This window comes from Lytechinus variegatus, chromosome 14 (genome assembly GCF_018143015.1).
Source record: "Lytechinus variegatus isolate NC3 chromosome 14, Lvar_3.0, whole genome shotgun sequence".
Taxonomy (NCBI): domain Eukaryota; kingdom Metazoa; phylum Echinodermata; class Echinoidea; order Temnopleuroida; family Toxopneustidae; genus Lytechinus; species Lytechinus variegatus.
This window is the reverse complement of record NC_054753.1, coordinates 17,631,163-17,653,966: the sequence shown is the minus strand read 5'-3', so window position 1 is coordinate 17,653,966 and position 22,804 is coordinate 17,631,163. Positions and strand designations below refer to the sequence as shown.

The 22,804-nt window shown below is 35.9% G+C and overlaps 1 protein-coding gene across 1 annotated transcript; it reads right to left on the bottom strand.

Moving 5' to 3' along the window:
- Positions 1-908: 908 nt before the first annotated feature.
- On the bottom strand, positions 909-14,825 carry LOC121427977. Its single transcript, XM_041624556.1, has 8 exons — positions 14,739-14,825; positions 11,703-12,874; positions 11,120-11,318; positions 10,023-10,098; positions 8,976-9,050; positions 7,778-7,941; positions 6,420-6,537; positions 909-4,262 (listed from the first exon to the last, which is right to left on the bottom strand). The coding sequence occupies exons 2-8, from the start codon at positions 12,472-12,474 to the stop codon at positions 4,029-4,031; spliced, it is 1,638 nt and encodes a 545-aa protein (XP_041480490.1). The 5' UTR covers positions 12,475-12,874; positions 14,739-14,825; the 3' UTR covers positions 909-4,028.
- Positions 14,826-22,804: the final 7,979 nt, after the last annotated feature.

Here is a 22,804-nt window from a genome sequence, read left to right as displayed (position 1 = left end):
CTGATGGTGTCAATTATCATTTAATCACGGCGTCAATCTAATTAACCTTTAAAGGGGAAGTTCACCCTGACAAAAAAAGGTTGTAAAAATAGCAACAAAAAATACATATTGCCGAAGGTTTGAGAAAAATCCATCAAAGAATTTTAATCATTTGATGTGTGACGTCATATGCGAGCAGTTTTCCTACATATCGTATATATAAAGATCTTTAAGAAAATCAATGAAATGTCCTTTTCTCAGAAAATAGACTGTTTTCACTGTATATTTAGTATATCAATAGACAAATCATTTCACATCAGTTTCTAAAAATAAAACAAAAATAAGTCATCACGAACCATAAAAAAATGAAATATATACATTTTATATTACATAACATAGCCTATGGGGCAGCTGCTCATTTATGACGTCAGAAATCCAAAATTTTCAATTCCAATAACTTACTTAATCTTTAATGGATTCTCCTTCCTTCACCAATATTTTATTAAATTATATTTCTGCCTTTTTTACAACAAACTTTTCTTTAGTGGGAAATTCCCCTTTAACTAGTTCATTCTTCTGTAAACATCCCCCCTTTCTTTTGCACTTAAGCGTTTTGATCCGTGTGCATTTTTTAACTTTTGTTTTCCCATTATTATTTCAATCTGGATGTTAAAAACTATTGGTTCTCAATATATCGATCCCAGAATTTATCTTTTCCCTCTTAGACTAATTGTTTATGGTAAACATGGTATTTTTCATTTCATTGTTTTAATGTAAAGTAATCAGTAATCATTGGTTCTTTAAAGCCTTGGAAATTGTCAGAAAGGTCCGGAGAGGGCGATTAAGAGGAGATCAATTGGCATCTCATCATCATCATCATCATTTGAAATGTAGACAAACACAAATAACAGAATAGGAAGCAATGATCATAAATATTAGCAAAATATATTTCAACTAAATATAAAAAAAATGACATTCTGACATTCTGCAGAAACAAGAAAATTAGTACTGATTTCACCAACCATTAAAATAATATATAAACACAGTTTTAGGTCAAATATTATGCAAATAAACAATACATCAATTATGTAAATACATATCGTATATATATGAAATAGGACTATTTCCTTCACTTTTACTTCAAAATAAATGTATAGTGCAAATCTGAAAGACATTATTACTTGATTTCACTTCTTTTGAAGAAAATAATCTTGTTTCTGTTTTGGGATGATTATGTACATGTATCACAGTAAAGGCACTCACTGGAAGATAGAGAAAGGTTGCCACATAAACGGTAGTACAAGGAATTAATAGACCTAATTAGCATTGGACCAATTTGGAGTTACCTCATGGGCAAGTTTGTTCAAATGACCTTCACGGGCTGGTCAATGACATACACCATGTCAAACTTCAATAGAAAATGCCCTAGAATTGTTTTAGAAAGTAGTAACTTAGCCTGGAGGTAATTTCAGATCCCAATGTTTACTACTGAAACTCTAAGATTAGGGTAAGGGTTAGGTGTTTTTTTGCTTGCCTTGCTTTTATAACTGCATTCAAAATAATATAATACATAACATCAAATGTGTTTTATTATACAAAATAATCCATAACATAAACAATAATATAGTTATAGTCGTGTAAATATTATACTCAATTTTTACAGGAAGGACTCTCTTCATCGAACCAGAAAATATTTAAACAATGGATATTGCCCATGTTCAGGGAGGAACAAAACTTTGTTTCACATGACTATCAGGAGAAAATTACAAATATTTCATACTTCAAACAAGAAAAAAATATAAAATAGTGATTGAGTGATGCCATTGACTCTCATTTCCATATCACTGAGTTGTGCAAATAACCGTTTTGTGAAAAATAAGTGAAAGTTTCAATAAAACTTTTTGATATTACATTTTTCGATTTTGATGAAATTTTCAGTAATGATTTGTAGATTTTTCTCCTTTTATTAAAATCAACTTCATGTTGGGGTGGAATTCCCCTTAAACAAGAGTATCATTTTTGCAGATTAGTATAAATGAACAAATCATAACATAAACAATAATAATAATAATAGCTATTTTTTAAATAGCGCTTTTCCCATAATGGCCCAAAGCGCTTTACAGCATATTATTACACTGGTCGATTCCTTGCATGCCTGAATACAATGTATTCACCTTCTCCACTCCCTGGGGAGCATGCCAAGAAGAGTTCCAAGACTCAATTGCTAGGCATAATACAAAAGCTTTCGCATCCTACTGGGTATCCATTTACCACCTGGGTAGAGAGTGGCAAAGTGTGGATTAATGCCTTGCAAAAGGATGCTAGACCGCAGTGGGGTTCGAACACATGGCCCTCCATTTTCAAGGCAAGAGTCAAAACCACTTCACCACGGCTCTTCCAATAGATGTCTGAAATGCAGATTAACCAAATAAAATACATACATGTACATGTAGTAGATAATTGAGTAAATCAGCACTAGTATAGATCTTTCTCAGAAAATCTTATAAAAAATGATTCAAAGTCATTATTATCATTTTCACTAATAACATTCATATTTTTAAATTATTTCAATACTCATAATACAACTAATACCATTCCCAAACAATCCATCCATACTTAAAGGAAAACATTAAAAGTACCCCTTGAAGCTTTCATCTATTCATAACATATGGCATGTGTTTCATACATAAAAGTTGTATAGAAACATATAATACAACAAAATAAACAAGTTTTTACATCTGTTTAATGACAAATTCAATATGCCTACATGTACATACTGTATGTCAACTTATATCCATCATAACAATAATCTGATCAGAAGATAGGTCTTATAGTTTCTACCCATGACAAAAATTTAGGCAAAAACGCCATGAATCACAAAATATGACGCCATAAAATGGGAAATCATGCAGTGCCCAAGCTATAAACTAAAAAAAAACACTATTTATTGCTTGCAAAACTAACATTCACATGGAAACGAAAAAAAGAATATCATACATGTATTTGCAGATAAGTAGAAAGAACAAGTCATAGACAAAAGTTGTTTGAAACACAGAGTCCCTGAATAACATACATGTTACAGATAATTAATTCTTTGAAGTAAAACTCGGCTTTTTAATAGAGTGATCTTTCTCAGAATATCTTTATAAAAAAATCAATTCAAATAAATGCTATCATTTTCACTGGTAATATAATATTTTGAATATCATGATGATATCTATAATATTACCAAACCCAATCCCTAAGTACACAATTCTCATTTATCATTAAAAAACCCTTTTTTCTAAGCCATTGGCCCCCTTGGAGCAATCATATATTCATATTAGAAACATAAAACAAGATAAAGTTCTGTTTTGATGACATATCTATTACGTCTATTAATTTTGTACACACAACTGATATCAAATTAAAGAGTGATGTTTGGTTAAAAATATCGCAAGTTGATAAACATGACGTAAGCTCCGCAATGATTTCAGCAAAATACAGATGTTTCAACATGTTCATGCAACTGAACTGAGATGCTGTAATGTATTATGGCAGTTCATCGGAATAATGCATTATTACTGGATTATCACTGGATCCTGGTACGTCCATACACAATGTATAAACTCTCCCCAATCCCTGGGGGACATTCAAACAAGAGTTCCTACCGGGTAACACCCGGGTGGAGAGTAGCAATGTGTGGATTGATACCTAGCAAAAACCACGCTAGGCCGCAGTGGGATTCAAATACACGACCATCTGCTTACAAATTAAAATGGCATGAGTTAAAACCGCTACACCCTGACAATGCCACATGTTGGGGGATGCCTAATGAATGCATCATCCATTTGAACAATCCACATTTCCAATTAATAAACAGATTTTAACACACAGTGAGAATTCCTACTTGTTGACAGTTTGATCAGATTTCCACAGCTGGGATAAATTTGAATCGACTGAAAACTTTCAAACGATAGGCAACGTCTCAAGGCAACGACTATTTCATTTCAAGGCAATGAATATTTCTTTCTTTTTTTGACGTGGGGGAGGGGGGGGGTAAAGGGCATCTAGAGTTCTCCATGACTGTCACCATGGATGTCACGATGATCTTTGAGATTAAGACTACCTTCGGGATTAAGATTATCTTCAGGAGTAGGATCATCACTCATCCAGTCCGCATATGGATCTGCATAATCACGTTTCATCTTGGGTTCAAAAAGGGCGGCAATATTTTCTCCCCGTTCTTCCAATTGTGAGGTAGAAATGGAATCCTCATCTTCTGGAGTCAGTACATCAAAGACCTGTGTATCAAAAGAAAGAGAAGATAAGGATCACTGAATAGCATGGGCAGATCCATAGTCGGAGTATGCGATTTGGCTCAAAAGCGCCATTGTCAAGAATGTCAGCCATGGATTCATGATTTTTTAAGAAGGTGATTTTGTGCTAATCAGTCCAAATCCAAAATGACAGGAATTTTGTCTCACGAAAAGCTTTACAAGCCTAAAAAACGAAAGGAAAAAAAAAAACCAAAAAAATTCCAGCAGTGAAGGTAATTTTGTTTCACAAAAAGCTTGATGCCCCCCCCCATGAAATGAGTCCAAAATGAAGGGATTTTGTCTACTGCAACTTCTGCCCCCCCCCCCTGGCATCTGCATCTAAAAAAAGTTCAGTTGATTTGTGTGGAGACATGGGAAAACATTTTTTCGGGGGGATAAGCTTTCACTTTCGAGGATGATAACTTTAACAGACCTTTGCTGTAGATGGCATAGTTGCGCAAAAAGCACGTCAAAGGTTTGAGGAAGCTAGCAGTCTCGCAAGACAATCAATCAATAAAAAATGAAAATGAAGGAAAAATGAGTTAATAAATAGATTTAACAGTGATAACATTGATGATTGTGATTATAATGATAATCATTGTAAATATCAAAGTCATCAAAGGGCCTTCTCACACGTGAATCTTGAATCATCATGATTGCTATTGTTATCGTGGTTGTGATTAGTGCTCATGATTCTAATCTTGTCCTAGTTTGGTTTCACACGTGCTTAATATTCAGCATTAGCCGGATTTTTCAGTGAAATCAAAATTCAAATTACCAATTTTTTTACCGTGTAATAAATGCCAGTTGGGGTAACAAATTTCAAAATGAGTTTGTATAGAATCAAATCAATGAGCACCCAACTGAGTGTATATAAAAAGAAAAGAATAAATGCCAAAGGATTCTGGAAGAAATCGTGTAATACTAATTGCTAAACAAGTGGAATGCCTCTGGCCGTCTCACCTGCATCAAGTGGTTCAATATAGCAGCAGTGCTGAATTTGAAAACTACTCTAACTCGCACAAGATGTTCAGTGATACATGGTTACTCTTATGTCCACTTTTTATGAACTAGACCCATAAACTTAGAGATATGATGGTTATTAAACAAAAAACCCCAACATGGCCAAAGTTCATTGACCTTACATGATCTTTGACCTTGATCATGTGACCTGAAACTCGCACAGGATGTTCAGTGATACTTGATTACTCTTATGTCCAAGATTCATGAATCAGATCCATAAACTTTCAAAGTTATGATGGTAATTCAACAGATACACCCAATTCGGCCAAAGTTCATTGACCTTTGACCTTGGTCATGTGACCTGAAATGCGCGCAGGATGTTCAGTGATGCTTGATTACTATTATGTCCAAGTTTCATGAATCAGATCCATAAACTTTCAAAGTTATGATGGGAATTCAACAGATACCCCCAATTCGGCCAAAGTTCATTGACCCTAAATGACCTTTGACCTTGGTCATGTGACATAAAACTCATGCAGGATGTTCAGTGATACTTGATTAACCTTATGTCCAAGTTTCATGAACTAGGTCCATATATTTTCTAAGTTATGATGACATTTCATAAACTTAACCTCAGGTTAAGATTTTGATGTTGATTCCTCCAACATGGTCTAAGTTCATTGACCCTAAATGACCTTTGACCTTGGTCATGTGACATGAAACTCTAATAGGATGTTCAGTAATACTTGATTAACCTTATGGCCAAGTTTCATGAACTAGGTCCATATACTTTCTAAGTTATGATGTCATTTCAAAAACTTAACCTCAGGTTAAGATTTGATGTTGACGCCGCCGTCGGAAAAGCGGCGCCTATAGTCTCACTCTGCTATGCAGGTGAGACAAAAACTAGCAAAACATGGATGAAATTTAAGAATGATATAGAGTCTTTTGGTAATAATAATATACTGGCCCACATTTGCTATTTTGTGTTGGTGATATTCAGTGCGATCATTTTTCAGCTAAGAGCTTAGATTCCATGATTTCTTAGTTAACGTAATTGTACGAGAACTAGATCTACATTTACGATGATATAGTGGCAATCAAACTTGGTTTTTACAGACTTTCTCATGAAATCAGTGTTTACTTTAAATACTTTAATCTTATCTATCCAGTGATTACCTCATTGCCGATCTTCAGTGATCCCCCAAATGTCCGATAGGCTTTCACAAAGGTCTCACGAGTAATGATGGTTTGTTCTCTCGTCTCATGGCTTACAATCAGATCAGCCATGAAAACTCTGGTAGCAGAAAGAACGAAAAAAAATAGATTGGACCGAGGTACATTGAAATGATCAAACTTAATGGCCCGAATTCACAAAGGTGGTTTTTAAAACCACCGGTTGAGTCCATGGTTTATGCAGATTTCCTGTATAAATTAATGTATGCTTATTTACGGTGTATATTAAATAATGTCCAATGCTGATGCGCGCTTTTGTCACAGTGCGCCAAGTTGACGCCTGTTGCCATGGTTATCCACGCTTTTTTATTCATGAGTCTACTGTTTTGAATTGATGAGTCCACTCTTCAAACAGTGGACTCATGAATAAAATAGCGTACTGAACCATGGCAACAGGTGTCAATTTGGCGCACTGTGACAAAAGCGCGCATCAGCATTGGACATTTTTTAATATACGCAGTAAATAAGCATAATTTATACATGAAATCTGCACAAACATCTTTGGCCATTGTTTAATGATCAGAATTTAAAAGATGAAACAAATGTTTATTAATTAAAGTCTCTCTGCTTCTTAAACAATGGATAATACAGAAGAACAGACAAAAGAAGTTCATAACAAATCAACAAGGAGATTTATAAAGAAAACTTCCATTTGTGCACAATAATGAGAAGTGAGATTCATTTAATTCTCATTTGGAATTGCGAAGTATAAAAAAACATACCATGTCATAAACCTATCGTGACTGCAGCCTTCAAACTAGTGCCACCATGGCATAGAGACAGGGATCAGGGGCCATTGCAGAAAGAGTTGCAATCAATCGCAACTCTAAAAATCATGCGCAACTTGATTTTCAACCAATCAACAGCGCGCATTTGGGACTTGCGTTTGATTTTTTGACTTGCGTTTAAACGCAACTCTTTCTGCAACGGGCCCCTGAAAGATTCCCACACCAAAGGCCCCTGAGAAGCTGGAGACTCCAAATTGAAGGGCACACCACAAGCGTTATTTCCCCTGTAGCTGAGGTCCAGGTCCCTTTAAGGACATGGAAGTTATAGGGTTGCAGCTGATCTCTTGTGCATTTTCCAATACATGTAAATATTTCAACAATATATGTTGTATGGGAACCAACGGTCAGTCAAAGATTAATTCCAAATTTTAGTTTTAGGGGTGTTTGGTTCGTGTAAAATGACCAGTTTTCCAATAGACTATTATTCATCTGCAAAATGCAACATCAGCAATTGGGGCAAGTATTATTTTCCCCACTTTTATTTCTTTATTTTTTAACTGATTGATACCATACCTTATTTCATCAGGTTCAAACTTGGCATATTCAAACTCCTCTGTGTTGGCAGGATCTCTGTCAATAATGTTCGCTAATTTCTTCAAAGTTGCCAATTTGAGGCCTTGGGCCTCATCCTTACAGGAAATTCTGTTGTCTTTATCCACATCTAGCAGCTGCACTACCTACAAACATTTTTAAAAATAACAAAATTTGATGATTAATACATGTCATGAACAAGCTACATGTACTGTATGTTTAGAGCTACATGTAGATATTGTTTACCAAATTTATTTTACATCAAATAGACCTTAAGGCAGCTTCGCACATTGCAGAACAATTAACATATCCAATTAAAAACTGTCTACTATTACCACTACACATTATAGCTCAGTGGATTAATCTCCAGACTTTGAAACAGAGGGCCATGGGTTCAAATCCCAGCCAAAGCAAAATTACCATCAGCAAAAGAAACCAATCCTCACTCTCATTTACTTACAGAAGTTGAATCCTCGAATGTTAGTTCAATCATTGCTAGAACCACATATTGTTTGTTGTGGATCTTGGGCCGACTCTTGAAAAAACGGTCGTCTAAAAACATTCAATTTGGGGAATCTTTAATGGGACATCTGGTTTGTCATAAGGGCGAAATCCCCCATCATTCATACAATTTTGTCTTTTCAAGTCTCTGTCTCTTCAAAGACTCTTTCCAATTGCACTGGCTCCCCATTAAATTTCATATACAATTCAAAATTCTACTCTTAACATTCAAATCTCTTCATGGACATGCTCCAAAACATCTCTCTGAATTAATCCAGGCATATTCTCCCAGTAGGTCACTTCATTCTGCAAATAAAAATTTCTTAACAGTCAAAAAAGCAAAAACCAAACTTTTTGGTGATAGGTCCTTTTCAAGGTCTGCCCAACGTCTTTGGAACACTCTTCCAGCTTCCCTCCGTTGTATCCCAAATATCGCATTGTTTCGATCCAATTTAAAGACGTACCTCATGAAGAAGTCATATTCAACATAACCCCATTTACAGTGTCCTTGATAATTTTGATATTTAATTATATGATTTCTAATTTCACTTTTGATTGTATATTTCGTATGTTTTACGTTGTAAAGCACTTTGATATGGATTACATGAAAACCGCTATATAAGACTAAGTTATTATTATTATCATTCCAAACCCAACACTAGAAGTTATATAATTTTACCTGATCAGATATCTCCAGGAGAAAAGCAGCATCCCGCAGCAGCCCCTCATCGGCCTCATCATCATCATGATAGTCCTGAAAACAATCAGAAAAGATATTTCTATGGAAACAGAAAAATTACCTTATATGTCAAATTGTCAAAAAAACAAGTCCCTAGTTCTGTGTTGTTCTAAACTTCAATTTCTTATTCTTCAGAAACATGTACAAAACAAAAAAAATATTTTTTTTTATTGTTGGAAATAGACATGAAACAAGATACTCTGTAAATGTGCTTTGCCGAATTGATCATGGGCCCAGCAGACGCTGTGCAGCGCCGAATCAAGGAGGCTCTATCCCTTTAATCGTTGAATGCCAAACAGGGTAGCAGCAACTCCCATTTTTTACGTCTTTTGGTCTGACGTGGCCACGGTTTGAACCCCCGACCTCCCGGTTGTGAGAAGGATGCTCTGCCAACTGAGCCAACACACCGGTAACAATATGATAAAGGCATTGTTAATAGTAAGAATCTTAGATAATCACTAAATATTTTGTTTTATTCATATACATTCACTACATGCAGCTAAAGCAAGCGATTACGGGCTAATCACCGCAATCAAGTGAGATTAACAGGTTTTTACTAATAAGAATAATAATAATAATGTCATATTTTACCCAGGGTACAACTTCAGTTCTGAAAACTGTTCTAACAGCAGGTCTTGCGTCACATGATAATCGTATTGATGCACAATTTTGTTTTATTGGATTTAAAAAATCATATTTACTGTATTACTTGGCGCCATTAACCTGTTCACCACAAGATTTTAAGAAAAACCCATAGACTTTGTACAGGTCCCACCCGGTTCCTGTAGGCAACAGGTTAAAAAGAAATTGCTTTTTGTGAAAGTCTGTGATTTTTGTGCTCTTCCGCATTTTATAATTTGGTTTCTGTTTTTCATGTTACTGCAAACTGGAATTTACCAAAGGCACAATTTATGTTTGTCATTCATATATTTACAAGAAGTTTTATGCCCCCCCCCCCGACCTTCCATCATGCTCAGTATCACTTACACGTCTCAGAAAGCGGAAGACATCCTGTGCATTCATCGATAGACCATTGAGTTGGCACCATTCTTGGATTGTTTCACTGCAAAACAAGGAGAAAATGGACAGATTTATTCAAATTCAATTTTATTTCAGACTGTTCGATAATCAGACCAAATGATAGTAAACCAAATCGGTATTAGACCAAAAGGCTTTATACCAAATTTTTCAACTCCATGACAGTTGTATAATTAAGTATTTGTGAGTGCTCAGCGTCGCACCAATGCCCAGTCCCCAGCCAGACGAATAAAGAGAAGGCAATTCTAGCTTCCACGCAGCACGGGCCCTCACTACCAAAAATAATTATAATAATATAGGGTATCTATATTGCGCACATATCCACCTTGTTAGTTGCTCAAGGCGCTCCTATATTACCCGGCTAAGCTAGGCGTTCATAGCGCACACAGCTTTTTAAGGAATTACTTCCTGTACCGGTACCCATTTTCCTCATCTGGGTTGAGTGCAGCACATTGTGGATCAGTTTCTTGCTGAAGGAAATTACGCCATGGCTGGGATATGAACCCACGACCCTATGTTTCAAAGTCCGAAGACTAATCTACTGGGCCACAACGCTCCAGGAAAAAAAAAGGAAAAAAGGAAACTAGGCCTAAAGAATGTATGTAGATGAAGATGCTTGTTAAAATGAGAATGCAATATAGATCACATTTTACTATTACCAGTGGGAGCATACATCATGGAGAATCTTCTTCAGCACAAAAAAAGGAGAAAGGATTGTCAGTCGTGTATAAAAACATATAGAACAACTTTATAAAATATAAAGAACTACGTAGATCCTCAGAAGTGGCAGAACTAACAGCTCACTGATTTGAGTGCAGAACCCAAATCAAGTTACAAGACAGTGCTCTTTGAGAAATCCCACGAGGCTCAACTTCTTAAAATATAATTTTATGGAAATTTAGATGTTCTACTTGTCCATCAAATAAACTATTTACATGAAAGCATTAACAAAGAACTAACTTGCTAAACCATAATTGATAAAATGAAGGATAAAGGATTTTCAAATCATTATACACTTATTTTTTTTTTCTAACTCTAAAACATACTTTAGTTCAAATGGATCAGTATCGCCCATGGTTTGTTCTGCATAGCCATCGTAGGTAAAGACCATCTCCATCTCACTCAGTGGGGTGTAAGACAATTTGGCGCCCTCACAGTCTGATAGATCATTTTCCGTGATGCGAGAGAAGAGGAGAGAGACAGCAAGATTCCGAGACCCGTAGGAGCGGACCTGATGCCAGTAACCTTCACAAATAGAATGAAAATAAAACATGCAAGATAAATTGTGACCCACGTCTTCAAAACCAATAAAGGTTTTCAGAAAAGATTTTCTGCAATTAGCCAATAGCAATATTTTTCTGCTTTTATTGAAACCAATTTATTGTCATAGTCAACTATCCCTTTACGATTCCCTTATTGTGATGAAACAAGTCAATGTACATATATCTAGATATAAGATACAGATAAATGAAACAGAGTTGGTCATTCAGGGAAAAGTAGGTCTTGTAGGTAAATGTATCTGTTGTTTGTGAAGTCCCTTGGTCATGTACATGTAGTATAGACCACTGACCTAAACATATTATATACAAAACAAATATAGAGTATCTAATTTGACCAAACCATGCTTACCTCGAGGTAGAAAAATGCAATCTCCAGCAGTCACATTCCCGTAGGTCCAAGGAACATCGGCAAACTTTGGAAACAACTCCAGGTCGACACTATCAGGGTTTAGTAAAGCAAAACCACCATAGGCTTCTGTGCCTTCATCAGCTATGGGAATCATATCCTCATACTTCGAATCGATGAAGATCCAGTCTTTGGTTCCAAAGTAAAGACAGTTTATTGCATTGTCAGCATCCCGGTGAAGAAGGCTCTTGGTGCCGCCATTACTAAACCAGAGATTTGCCTCTAAGAGACGCTGACTGAAGGTACCGCAGGTCATGAAAGGGGGAACAGAGACTTCCTTCGACATTGGATCTGGAAGTTGTGAGACTATATAAGCATTGCGTGACTGGTATGTCTTGAGGAAGTACCCCATGGTGTCCTGGCCCATACCTTTGTCTCCCTCAGGGTAATACTCTTTTTCCGCTTTTGCTTCTATCTTTACCCGAAGGTCACTGTAGTGTTCCTTGAGATAATCATCAGTCCATCGATGGACTCCCAGTGAGTTGTTGGCCATCCCACGGAACAAGACAGGAATGCCATCCCGAGCATATTTCTCCCAGAATTCCCTGGGGGATGGAAGTTCATGCAGGATTTCAATGTGGCCCTCCGGGGGTCGATGTTTCCCAAGAACGTCCAGATGTCCAGGAAGGTGGCCTCCCTCTGTGTTTCCATTAGCAAGACATTGAAGAAGAATTAGACAAAATACAACCAGAAGACCTTGGTATGTCAGCAGCATTATTGTTTGTTGGAGATATCATCAATGATTCAATGGGTATAAAGATGAATGCTAATCACAAATCCTTAGTTCTTCAAATTTGTAGGACTTCCTCTTGGAGCCATTAGTCAGTAACTAAAGATATACATGTAAATCATACATTCAAAATATAGATTTACTCTAGAATATGGAGTTCTTGAACATGGATGGGATATCCTGGAATTGCAAGATGAAGTTCATGACAGTATCTTATTTAAAGTTTTTCAACTCTGCAGGGTTTCCTAGCAATCTACTTTAGTATGAAGAACAATGGGAACTATTTGCTCAAGATGCTTTATCATGAGAAGAAATTGGAGAAAAAACTTTAACGAACAGTACTTCAGTGGTGTTGTGGAGTTCACATTGTGCCAGAAAGTCCATTCTGCAGAATTAAAAAAAAAAACATGACGTATCAAAAACAATATCAGCAATAATCTAATAATGTATTAAACCCCACCACTAATATCCATAAAGAATTCAAGCAACTGAGTTTTGTCAATGGGGGTTTTGGATGCCAGAAATGTGACAAATGTACGCATACATGTACGAGCCTCCCTTGATCACCTACCTGTAGATCCTGATGACAAAATAACCATCCTACATAAACTTTCTCCTTCCAAAAAATTGTCCTCAATTTTTAAAAATCAAAAGTAAAATGAATATCAGTTTCTGCAAAACCAGATTTTAAAAATTTTAACAGTTAACATTATTTACATAAAATTCAAACAAAATCACATAATAAAATTCAATATTTACAATGCATAAATGCAAAGACCAGGAGAGAATGAAAGAATTTGAAGAAAAAAATAATCTAGTAAAATTTTGACCTTTTCATTTTTGGAGTGATTTCCTCAACTTCATTAAAAAAATACTACATGCTTCAGTAAAAAAAAACAATAAATGAACATGCAAATAATTTCAATGTTTATCTTTACTTGCAATAAAATCCCAATTTTATTGAAATGAACAAGGCTATGTCTGATAGATCTAGATTATAGCCTTTCTCATCAAAATTCCAGAATTGTACGCAACGTCATCATGAGGCACCATTTTTTTGTTAAATTTGAAAATGACTGGCAAATATCTTTTTTTTGCAGCAAGGAAATCATTTAGATCTAGATTTATTTCAATTTTTTACGCGATTTTTTATTTTAGTTTGCTCATAAAATAATAATTTGCTTGCTCATAATAAGGAACATGGATTATTGACATTTGAGTTTGACTGAAATTTTTTGTGAAATGAAATTGAAAAAGAAATTCATAACTTTAGATCTAGATCTAATTTAGTAATTAACTTGATGTTTCATAGTAATAAGTGCGTAGACGTGTATGCCCCCCCCCCCCACCATAATCAGGCTATCAAACTCTGGCAAGTCCTTTCAACGCTTCCCACGTCTAGATTATTAAAGGGGAAGTTCACCCTGACAAAAAGTTTATTGTAAAAATAGCAGAAAAAATAATAAAAAATATTGTCGAAGGTTTGAGAAAAATTCATCAAATAATTAAAAAGTTATTAGAATTTCAATTATTTGATTTGTGACGTCATATGCGAGCAGCATTCCTACTAGGCTATAAATCCTACAACAGTCATAGCGAATGGTAAAAAATCAATGAAATGTCATTTTCTCAGAAAATTGAAAATGGTTTTCACTGTACCTTTTGTATATCAATAGACAAATCATTTCACACCCGATAATGAATAGAAAACAAAATTAAGTCATCAGGAACCAAGCAAAATTTGAAATTCATGCCTTTTATGTTACAGAACACATGTCATGGGGCAGCTGCTCGTTTATGACGTCACAAATCCAAAACTTTGAACTCTAATAACTTTCTTACTCTTTAACGGATTTTCCTCAAACCTTCACCAATATTTTTTACTATTTTTTCTGCTATTTTTACAACAAAGTTTTCTTCAGGGTGAACTTCCCCTTTAAGTTGAGCGGCCAAAATACTAGATCTACTTTTCTACTTCGAGTTCGATCCGGTATACCGGCCCGGAAGAGAGAGGGGTGCGAGTTGGCTTAGTCCGCCGGGCCGTACACCCGGGAACCTCGTCAGTGATACACGTTCGGGCTGCCGCATCGCAAGGTCCGCCGATATTATAGCCCCATAATCTAAATAAGCCAAGCCAGTTGAGGTTGTGGGCGACCTGCGGGTCAGAGTTCACAATTAACACGATCCAATTTCCCCAAAATCAACTTTGTAAACAAATGAAGTTAAGAAAAATATTCTTAATTTCTTACAAATTACACCCGCGACATTGCGTTGACGTGCATCCTTGGTTCAAAATGTTAACTTGTGGCTTGTGCACCATATGCTAGCAGCTGGCGAGGGGGAATTCCCAGCATTTCCGTGGTTGTATCGTGCACGTGACGTGGAGGAGGGATCTCGGCTAGACATCGTGGGCCAGGCGCGTAGACAAATGGAGGGGGGGGGGGGGGGTCCCCAAGGAAAACAAAAAGTCCCCAAGAAGAAAAGAAAAGGAGGAAAGGAGGAAAAAAAGAGAAAGAAGAAAAGGTAAAAATTCGAGACTTAGGGTATATCTTTATTTTTTTGTCAAAAGAAGAAAAACACTGAGTACCAGACGTTCTTCTCTCTCTCCCTCTCCATTATGAAAAATACGAGACATTTGGCTTCCTCCTGCTCGTACGCACGGGCGTCCGTCGATATAACACATGATATTTTTATGAAAATATGCACCCTTTTTCTTAAAAGTTGATGGAGAGGGGGAAAAATTAATCGTATCAAGTCGGGGTATTCAGTAATGAGTACAGGAGAAACTATATTTCACTGATTTTCATGATTCATCCCATTTGATTTACTCATCTATTCGTGTTTTGGGGCTAATCTTTCCCTTACGCATTGCTTTTTGGCAGAAGTTCTATGGAAAATGCACCTTTTTTCACACAAACTTTGAGACACTCTGTATTCATTCCCCCATTGCTCGAGAATGAATGGGCAGTTAACGACGGAGTTAAAAATTTATTGAAGAATGGAATGTATATTTCATGAAAATGAAAGCCATTTCCCCATTGGATGTTATCTTCAATACGTGTTTTTTAGATGAAGTTAGTTGTCGAATAGGCTCTCCTGGCATTTGAGGTCTCTATCGGTGACGTCACTCAGGATCGTCATGCCTGAACCATCGGCCGGGCAGGGGTCGCAATGGTCGTATGATTTATGCATAATGCATCATATATACACTAATCTTGTCCTCCCGTTTAAATGAATGTGAAACTCATATAATTTTCATCAGAGCATTCATCAGGAGTACTGTAGTACACATTTCTTTGTTATAAGTGAATTAAAGTCCCTCCAGTAAGTTTGATCACCCCTATTGAGAAAATGTATCACCCCTAAGTTTAACACAGTCAGCTGTTTGCACTCAGGGTCACTCCGTGACCTGTGTGTGCGTTCAAGAGTTGTACACGATTTTCTGTCTCATTTAGGCAGAAATCTTTCATAATGGTCTTCCATACCGTGACAAAATTTTGCTTCTGCGATCTTCGCGGTAAAAATATCGAAATTCTTTCCCTTTGTTTCCCACGTACTTCTACTCCGTTTTCTCCTCCCCTCCCCGGATTTGGAATTTGTGTATTTCTTGCCAACTAGAAATAAAGTAATATACTTTGGTGGAGATGAAGTATGGAAAGTAATTTTTTATTGCATCGACACAAAAATTTCCGCTATTCTGGTCGAAGCCGGGGTCGGAGCAATAAACGCTATCGCCACTCTGATCCTCGAGTTAATTCATCCGCTTTTATTTATAAGCAAGCATTTTCACTTTGGAAAGCACTAGTTTCTGCTCGAGCTAGAGGCAGGCATGAGAAAAGTATATACAAACAAACTTTATTCCCTCATCTCCAAATCCATCTCGTGTCTTCATTGTTTTGTCACCCGCCACTCAAGCAAAACAGAGGCGCCGATCCGGGGGGGGGGGGAGGACAATGCCCCACCCATAATTCCGCATGTGCAAACTTTGTGAAATCAGCAAGCGAGGTTGGTTGTGATACACAACTCGTTCTTTACTTAAAATCGTGCTCAACAAAATATACGCTTTTTCAGATTGGAATACACAAATTTTCAGCTCATTGAGCCTAAATGACCTTCGACATTGGTCACGTGATCTCAAAATCTGGTAGGATGATCCTTAAAGGGACGGTCATGCAGGGCTGAAAATATTTATATCTAATACACAGAGTAGAATTCACTGAGCAAAATGCTGAAAATTTCATCAAAATCGGAAAACAAATGATAAAGTTATTGAAGTTTAAAGTTTAGCAATACTAAAAACAGTCATCATGAAGTTCATTCATGGGCTGACAGAGGCGTCAATATGCTTCGAATATCAAGCTTTCAGCCCTTCAGGGCTCGCTCTCGGCACTCGCATTACCCAGGCGCGTAGCCAGGGGGGGCGGTGGGGGCGGTCGCCCCCCCCCCCAAAACGTCCCCAAAAAGAAAAAAAAGAAGGGGAAAAAGAGAGGAGAAAAGGAAAAGGGAAGGGAAGAAAGGGATGAAAGGTAGCTTTGTGTTTTTTTCTTTTTATTCTTTATTTTTTTCTCAAAAGAGAAACTCCTTCACTCTTCTTGCTCTATAAATTCATATATGAATTTTGCTTCCGCGCTGCGCGCGGTTAAATGACAATATTGAAGTTTTCCATTGTTCCCCCATCTTTTCTCTAACCCTGTTTTTCCACCTCAGCTATGTGCTTCTTGCCAGTTAAAGTTAAAATTGTATACATTAGGGCATGAATTTGAGTAAGGTTAGGCCGAAGTAAATATATGAAGTTATCTTTTTTTTCTTCAATTGATCGCGCAACTTCTAGTCTGGTCGGCTCCGAGCGGGTAAAATCTTTATATCAGTTTCTGCCGTCACCTCCATAAAGTCAGCTTCTCCCGCTTTTCAGCTCATTACTATAAACAACCATAATTTGGGGGCAAACAGGTTCCTAATTTAAAAAGAGGAAGGTATGGAATTCGTGTCGTATTAAATAAAAAAGTACAATATTTTTTTATCAAATTGTATTAAACTTCATGTCATTTCCCTGTATACATTCATCTCCTGTCCTGTTTTGCGCCCTCAATTTGAAATTTTGAATGACACTTAAGTTTCTTTATATTAAAAATGAAGCGCTTCAGGATAAGTCAAAAGAATTAATCATCCTTTATTATATATAAAGATAATTTCAATAAATCACAGAAGTTTCAACTTAATGCGCACTATTTTCCTTGTAATGAAGTTCAATAATCTTAGAAAATCAATTGAATTAGAGACGATTGGGTATTAGAGATATCCACATTTGATGAAACGTCCGCCCTTTGAAATTTCAGAGTTTCATTGCTCTGTGCGGCGGGGGAGGAATATCTTCCTCTACTAATCTTCTCCTCTGTTTTGCGAGTTAAAACTAAATATGCATTTTTCTCTCCATAGGAAGTTACATTCTGGAGTAAAAAAAATTAGACCATATGGCGCCCCATACGTTGTTGTTGAAAATGTGTGCACTGATGCTAAATTGTTTGTAATCAAATCTGATCTTTCCAAAGAAAGTTTCAATATATTTTTGAGAATACCCTTTTCTCGGGACCCTTTTTATGGCAAGAAAAATTGATAAAACACTTTAGCTTCCGCGCTTCGCGCGGAGTTATTATCATTTTAGTTTCCTCCATTGTATACCTCTTTTGTGCGTTCACAATCACTTTTGAAAACATGGTTCAAAATGGCAATATAGTCAACCGAATAGGAGGTACAAGAGAAACGGCTCCTTTTCATTTTAATTTATGAAACACTAAAAGCTTCGCGCGGGAGGGGGAAACTCCCCCTCCCTGCACCCACCCCCTAGGGAGCGCGCTTCGCGCGCTCTGTAAGTGTTGGCACGCTTCGCGTGCATTTACCGCCCCCTCCAAAATGAAATCCTGGCTACGCGGTTGGCACTACCTATGTAGTGAGATACACATGTATCTATCCTCCTCATGAGTTACTACAAACAGTCCTAAACAAGTACCTTTTTCCTGTTTTCATGTCAGTATATTAAAAAATTTAAGCTCGCGCTTCGCGCTCGCATTAATTTGTTGGTGAGATATGTGTCTCTATCATGAGTCACATATATATATGTATATATATATATGTGTATATATATATGTGTGTGTGTGTGTTTGTTTGTTTTGCCTTTGGAAAGTTGATTCAGGATTTTGCCCCCCCCCCAATCTGAAAAATGGATCGACGCCCCTTTGGGCTGATGATGTCACATCCACACTTTCCGTTTTGTTATGTTATTACATAAAATCATATTTTTTTCATTACTTCATACTTGTGTGAATAATGTCTCCCTTACAATGAAATAAGTTGCAGCAATAAATATCTAATGCACTAAATCAGTTGTAAATCTAATTTTTATAGTTCTTGAAGGAAAAAATGAATAAGCCCGATTTCATATAATAAAATACAAAAGAACAAGTGGAGATGTGACATCATCAGCCCACCTAATGAATATTCATGACGACTGTTTTCACAAAATATTGCTAAAATTTAAAATTTAATAACTTTGTTATGCGATTTTGATGAAATTTTCGGCATTTTGCTTAGTGAATTTTACTCTATTCATTAAGCTATAAATACTTTCAGCCTGGACCATCCATTTAATAGTTCATAACCATGCAATCCAAGTGTCATGAACTAAGCCCATATACCCTTTAATTTATGACATTTAAAAAACTCAACCTTTGGTTAAGATTTAATGTTGACGACGCCACCGCCGTCCTAAAGCGGCGCCTATAGTCTCGCTCTACTATACAGGCGAGATAAAATCATTACGGGATACAATATGCTTTGTATATGTTCTTATTCTTGTTGCTGTTTTGAATTAATATTATGTTTATGTTATGATGTTCAACAGTGCCTAATGGGGGGCCATCATCATTGGTAATGACGAGTCACTGTCAGTAATAAATAAATAAATACATAAATAAATAAAATGCAGTTTAAATTTTTACCTTTAAACCTGGTATGTGATTTGTGTTTGTTTTTTTAGTTTGAGAAATTGAACAAGAAATAAATACTTATCACACATAAGTAGTTAAGTAATCATTCGTTTTTTAAAGCTTTGGAAATTGTTAGAAAGTTTGTGGCCAAGGGGGAGTGGGGTTAATCATGTTAATAGGAGAATAATAGGAGAACAATAGGCATCTCATCATCATCATCATATGAAATGTAGACAAACAAAAATAACAGACTAGGAAGCAATGATCACAAGATAATAGTAAAATATATTTTAGCTAAGTATACAAAAATACACATCACAAGATAATATTCAGTACTGACTCCACCAACAATAACATAATATATAAATATAAAACACCATTTTAAGTCAATTATATATCAAGGTTATCAACAATACATCAATTATGAATTATAAACTGTAAATACATATTTATACTTGAAAGAAATTTGACCTTTTTTCCTATCTCACTTTAAAGTTAATGTATAGTATACTGAAAGACGCTGGTTTCTCTTCTTACAAAGAAAATAGACATACACAAAAGTGACAGTCTAATTAGAAGCATTGGTCACAGAATAGCAAAATATATTTCAAGTAATTAAAAACACATTGGCATTGTGAGATTCTGTAGAAACAAGATAATTAGTACTGACTTCAATCACCAAACAAGTGGAATGCCTCTGGCCGTCTCACCTGCATCACGTGATTCAACACAGCAGCAGTGCTGACTTTGAAAACTACTATAACTCGCACAAGATGTTCAGTGATACTTGGTTACTCTTATTTCCACGTTTTATGAACTAGACCAATACAATTTACAGAGATAGGATGGTAATTCAACAAATACCCCCAATGTGGCCAAAGTTCATTGACCTCACATGACCTTTGACCTTGATCATGTGACCTGAAACTTGCACAGGATATTCAGTGATACTTGATTACTCTTATGTCCAAGTTTCAAAAGTCAGATCAATAAACTCGCAAAGTTATGATGGTAATTCAACAGATACCCCCATTATGACCAAAGTTCATTGACCTTTGACCTTGGTCATGTGACCTAAAATGCGCACATGATGTTCAGTGATACTTGATTACTCTTATGTCCAAGTTTTATGAACTAGACCAACATACTTTAAAGTTATGATGGTAATTCAACAAATACCCCCAAATCGGCCAAAGTTCATTGACCCTAAATGACCTTTGACCTTGGTCATGTGACGTGAAACTCATGCAGGATGTTTGGTGATACTTGATTAACCTTATGTCCAAGTTTAATGAACTAGGTCCATATATTTTCTAAGTTATGATGACATTTCAAAAACTTAACCTCAGGTTAAGATTTTTATGTTGATTCCCCCAAAATGGTCTAAGTTCATTGACCCTAAATGACCTTTGACCTTGGTCATGTGACATGAAACTCTAATAGGATGTTCAGTAATACTTGATTAACCTTATGGCCAAGTTTCATGAACTAGGTCCATATACTTTCTAAGTTATGTCATTTCAAAAACTTAACCTCAGGTTAAGATTTGATGTTGACGCCGCCGCCTTCGGAAAAGCGGCGTCCATAGTCTCACTCTGCTATGCAGGTGAGACAAAAATAATACGTAAACACAGCCGTTTTAAGTCAATAACATATTTTGTTCACTAACAATACATCAATTACATGTAAATACATATATGTACTTAGAAAAGAAAATTCAACTATTTTCTTTTTTCACTTCTAAAGTTAATGAATAGTATACTGAGTAACTGAAAGACATTGATTCTACTTCTTACAAAGAAAATAAACAAACACAAATAACAGTCTAAGCATTGGTCATAGAATAGAAAAATATATTCCAAGTAAATAAAAACACATTGACATAGTGAGATTCCGTAGAAACAAGAAATTCAGTACTGACTTCACCAACAGTATAAAAATAATATATAAACACACCCGTTTTGAGTCAATTATAAATTACGTTCATAAACAATACATCAATTAAATGTAAATACATTTACTTGAAAGATATTAAACTTTTTTCCTATTTCTCTTTTAAAGTAAATTTATAGTAAGTTGAAAGACATGGAGTTCACTTTGTACAAAAAAAAAGAACTTGTCTCTGTTTTGGAATGTACATATCATATTATAGTAGTGGAAGCATTCATCGGAAGCTTAGGGGAGAGAGATGGCCATAAGTCTGCTTTACAAACCCTTCAATCGAGTTACAAGGTCTGAATATGCAGCCTACAGTCTGTTTTAAGAAGGCCCCACTAGTTCAGCAGCAAACACATCTGATCTTGTGTGGAGAGACTCTTCATCAAAGTTTCATTCAGGGTCTGTGCATGCAGACTAGGATGTTATATCCACGATTTGAAGAATTAACTGAATTATCAATTACTTGAACATGTAACACTTCATATCAAATGCCTAAGAATTTTTTAAAGAAACTAGTGATGTCAAGATGGTTCAAATTCATAAGACAGACTATTGGACCTCTTAGATAGTGTTTAAACATTCTTAGGTTGTTTGTATTACTTTTCACCATGTTTAAAATAAACTTCACAATGACAAGAAAATCTTTATAAAAAATCAATTCAAATACATGTTATCGTTTTCACTTGTAATATTCACGATTTGAACATCATTTTGATATTTGTCATACAACCAAATCCAATACCAAACTAACCATGTACTATTATTAATCACAGGAAAATATGTTGGCACCCTTGGAGCTATCATATACTACATAGTACATATGTATTTCATACATTAGACCTATACAGAAACATAATGATAATCTAACAACATAAATAATTTTTACAACCATTTTGTTGATAAATCTAAGATCCCTACATGTAAAATTGATATTTATCAAATTATATCGGAACAGTGAACAGGTGATTGGTCTAAACCATGTCACATGACCAAATATAGTCCCAACCAATGTCAGAAATTTGGGCCAAAATGCCATGAATCCATTGGCGGCAGAAGCCAAAAAATTTAGGGGGGGATCCACCTGAAAGTTTGGGATGGACACAGGTAAAAAAATTTACAAGCAAATTTAGGGGGGACAGGTTTCCCCCACTTCCGCCGCCTTTACATGAATCCATGAAATATGATCGTGTTACAAGCTGGGAAATGATGTAGTGCCCGAGCAATAAGTACATGAGGTACTGGCTTACATAAATAATTATCACATAGAAAGGAAAAAGAGTATCATATTTGCAGATAAGAAATATTAACAAAGAATAAAGAAAAGATGTTTGAATCACGGACTCCCTGAATAACATACATGAAGTAGATAATTCATTCTTGGAAGTAAAACATGG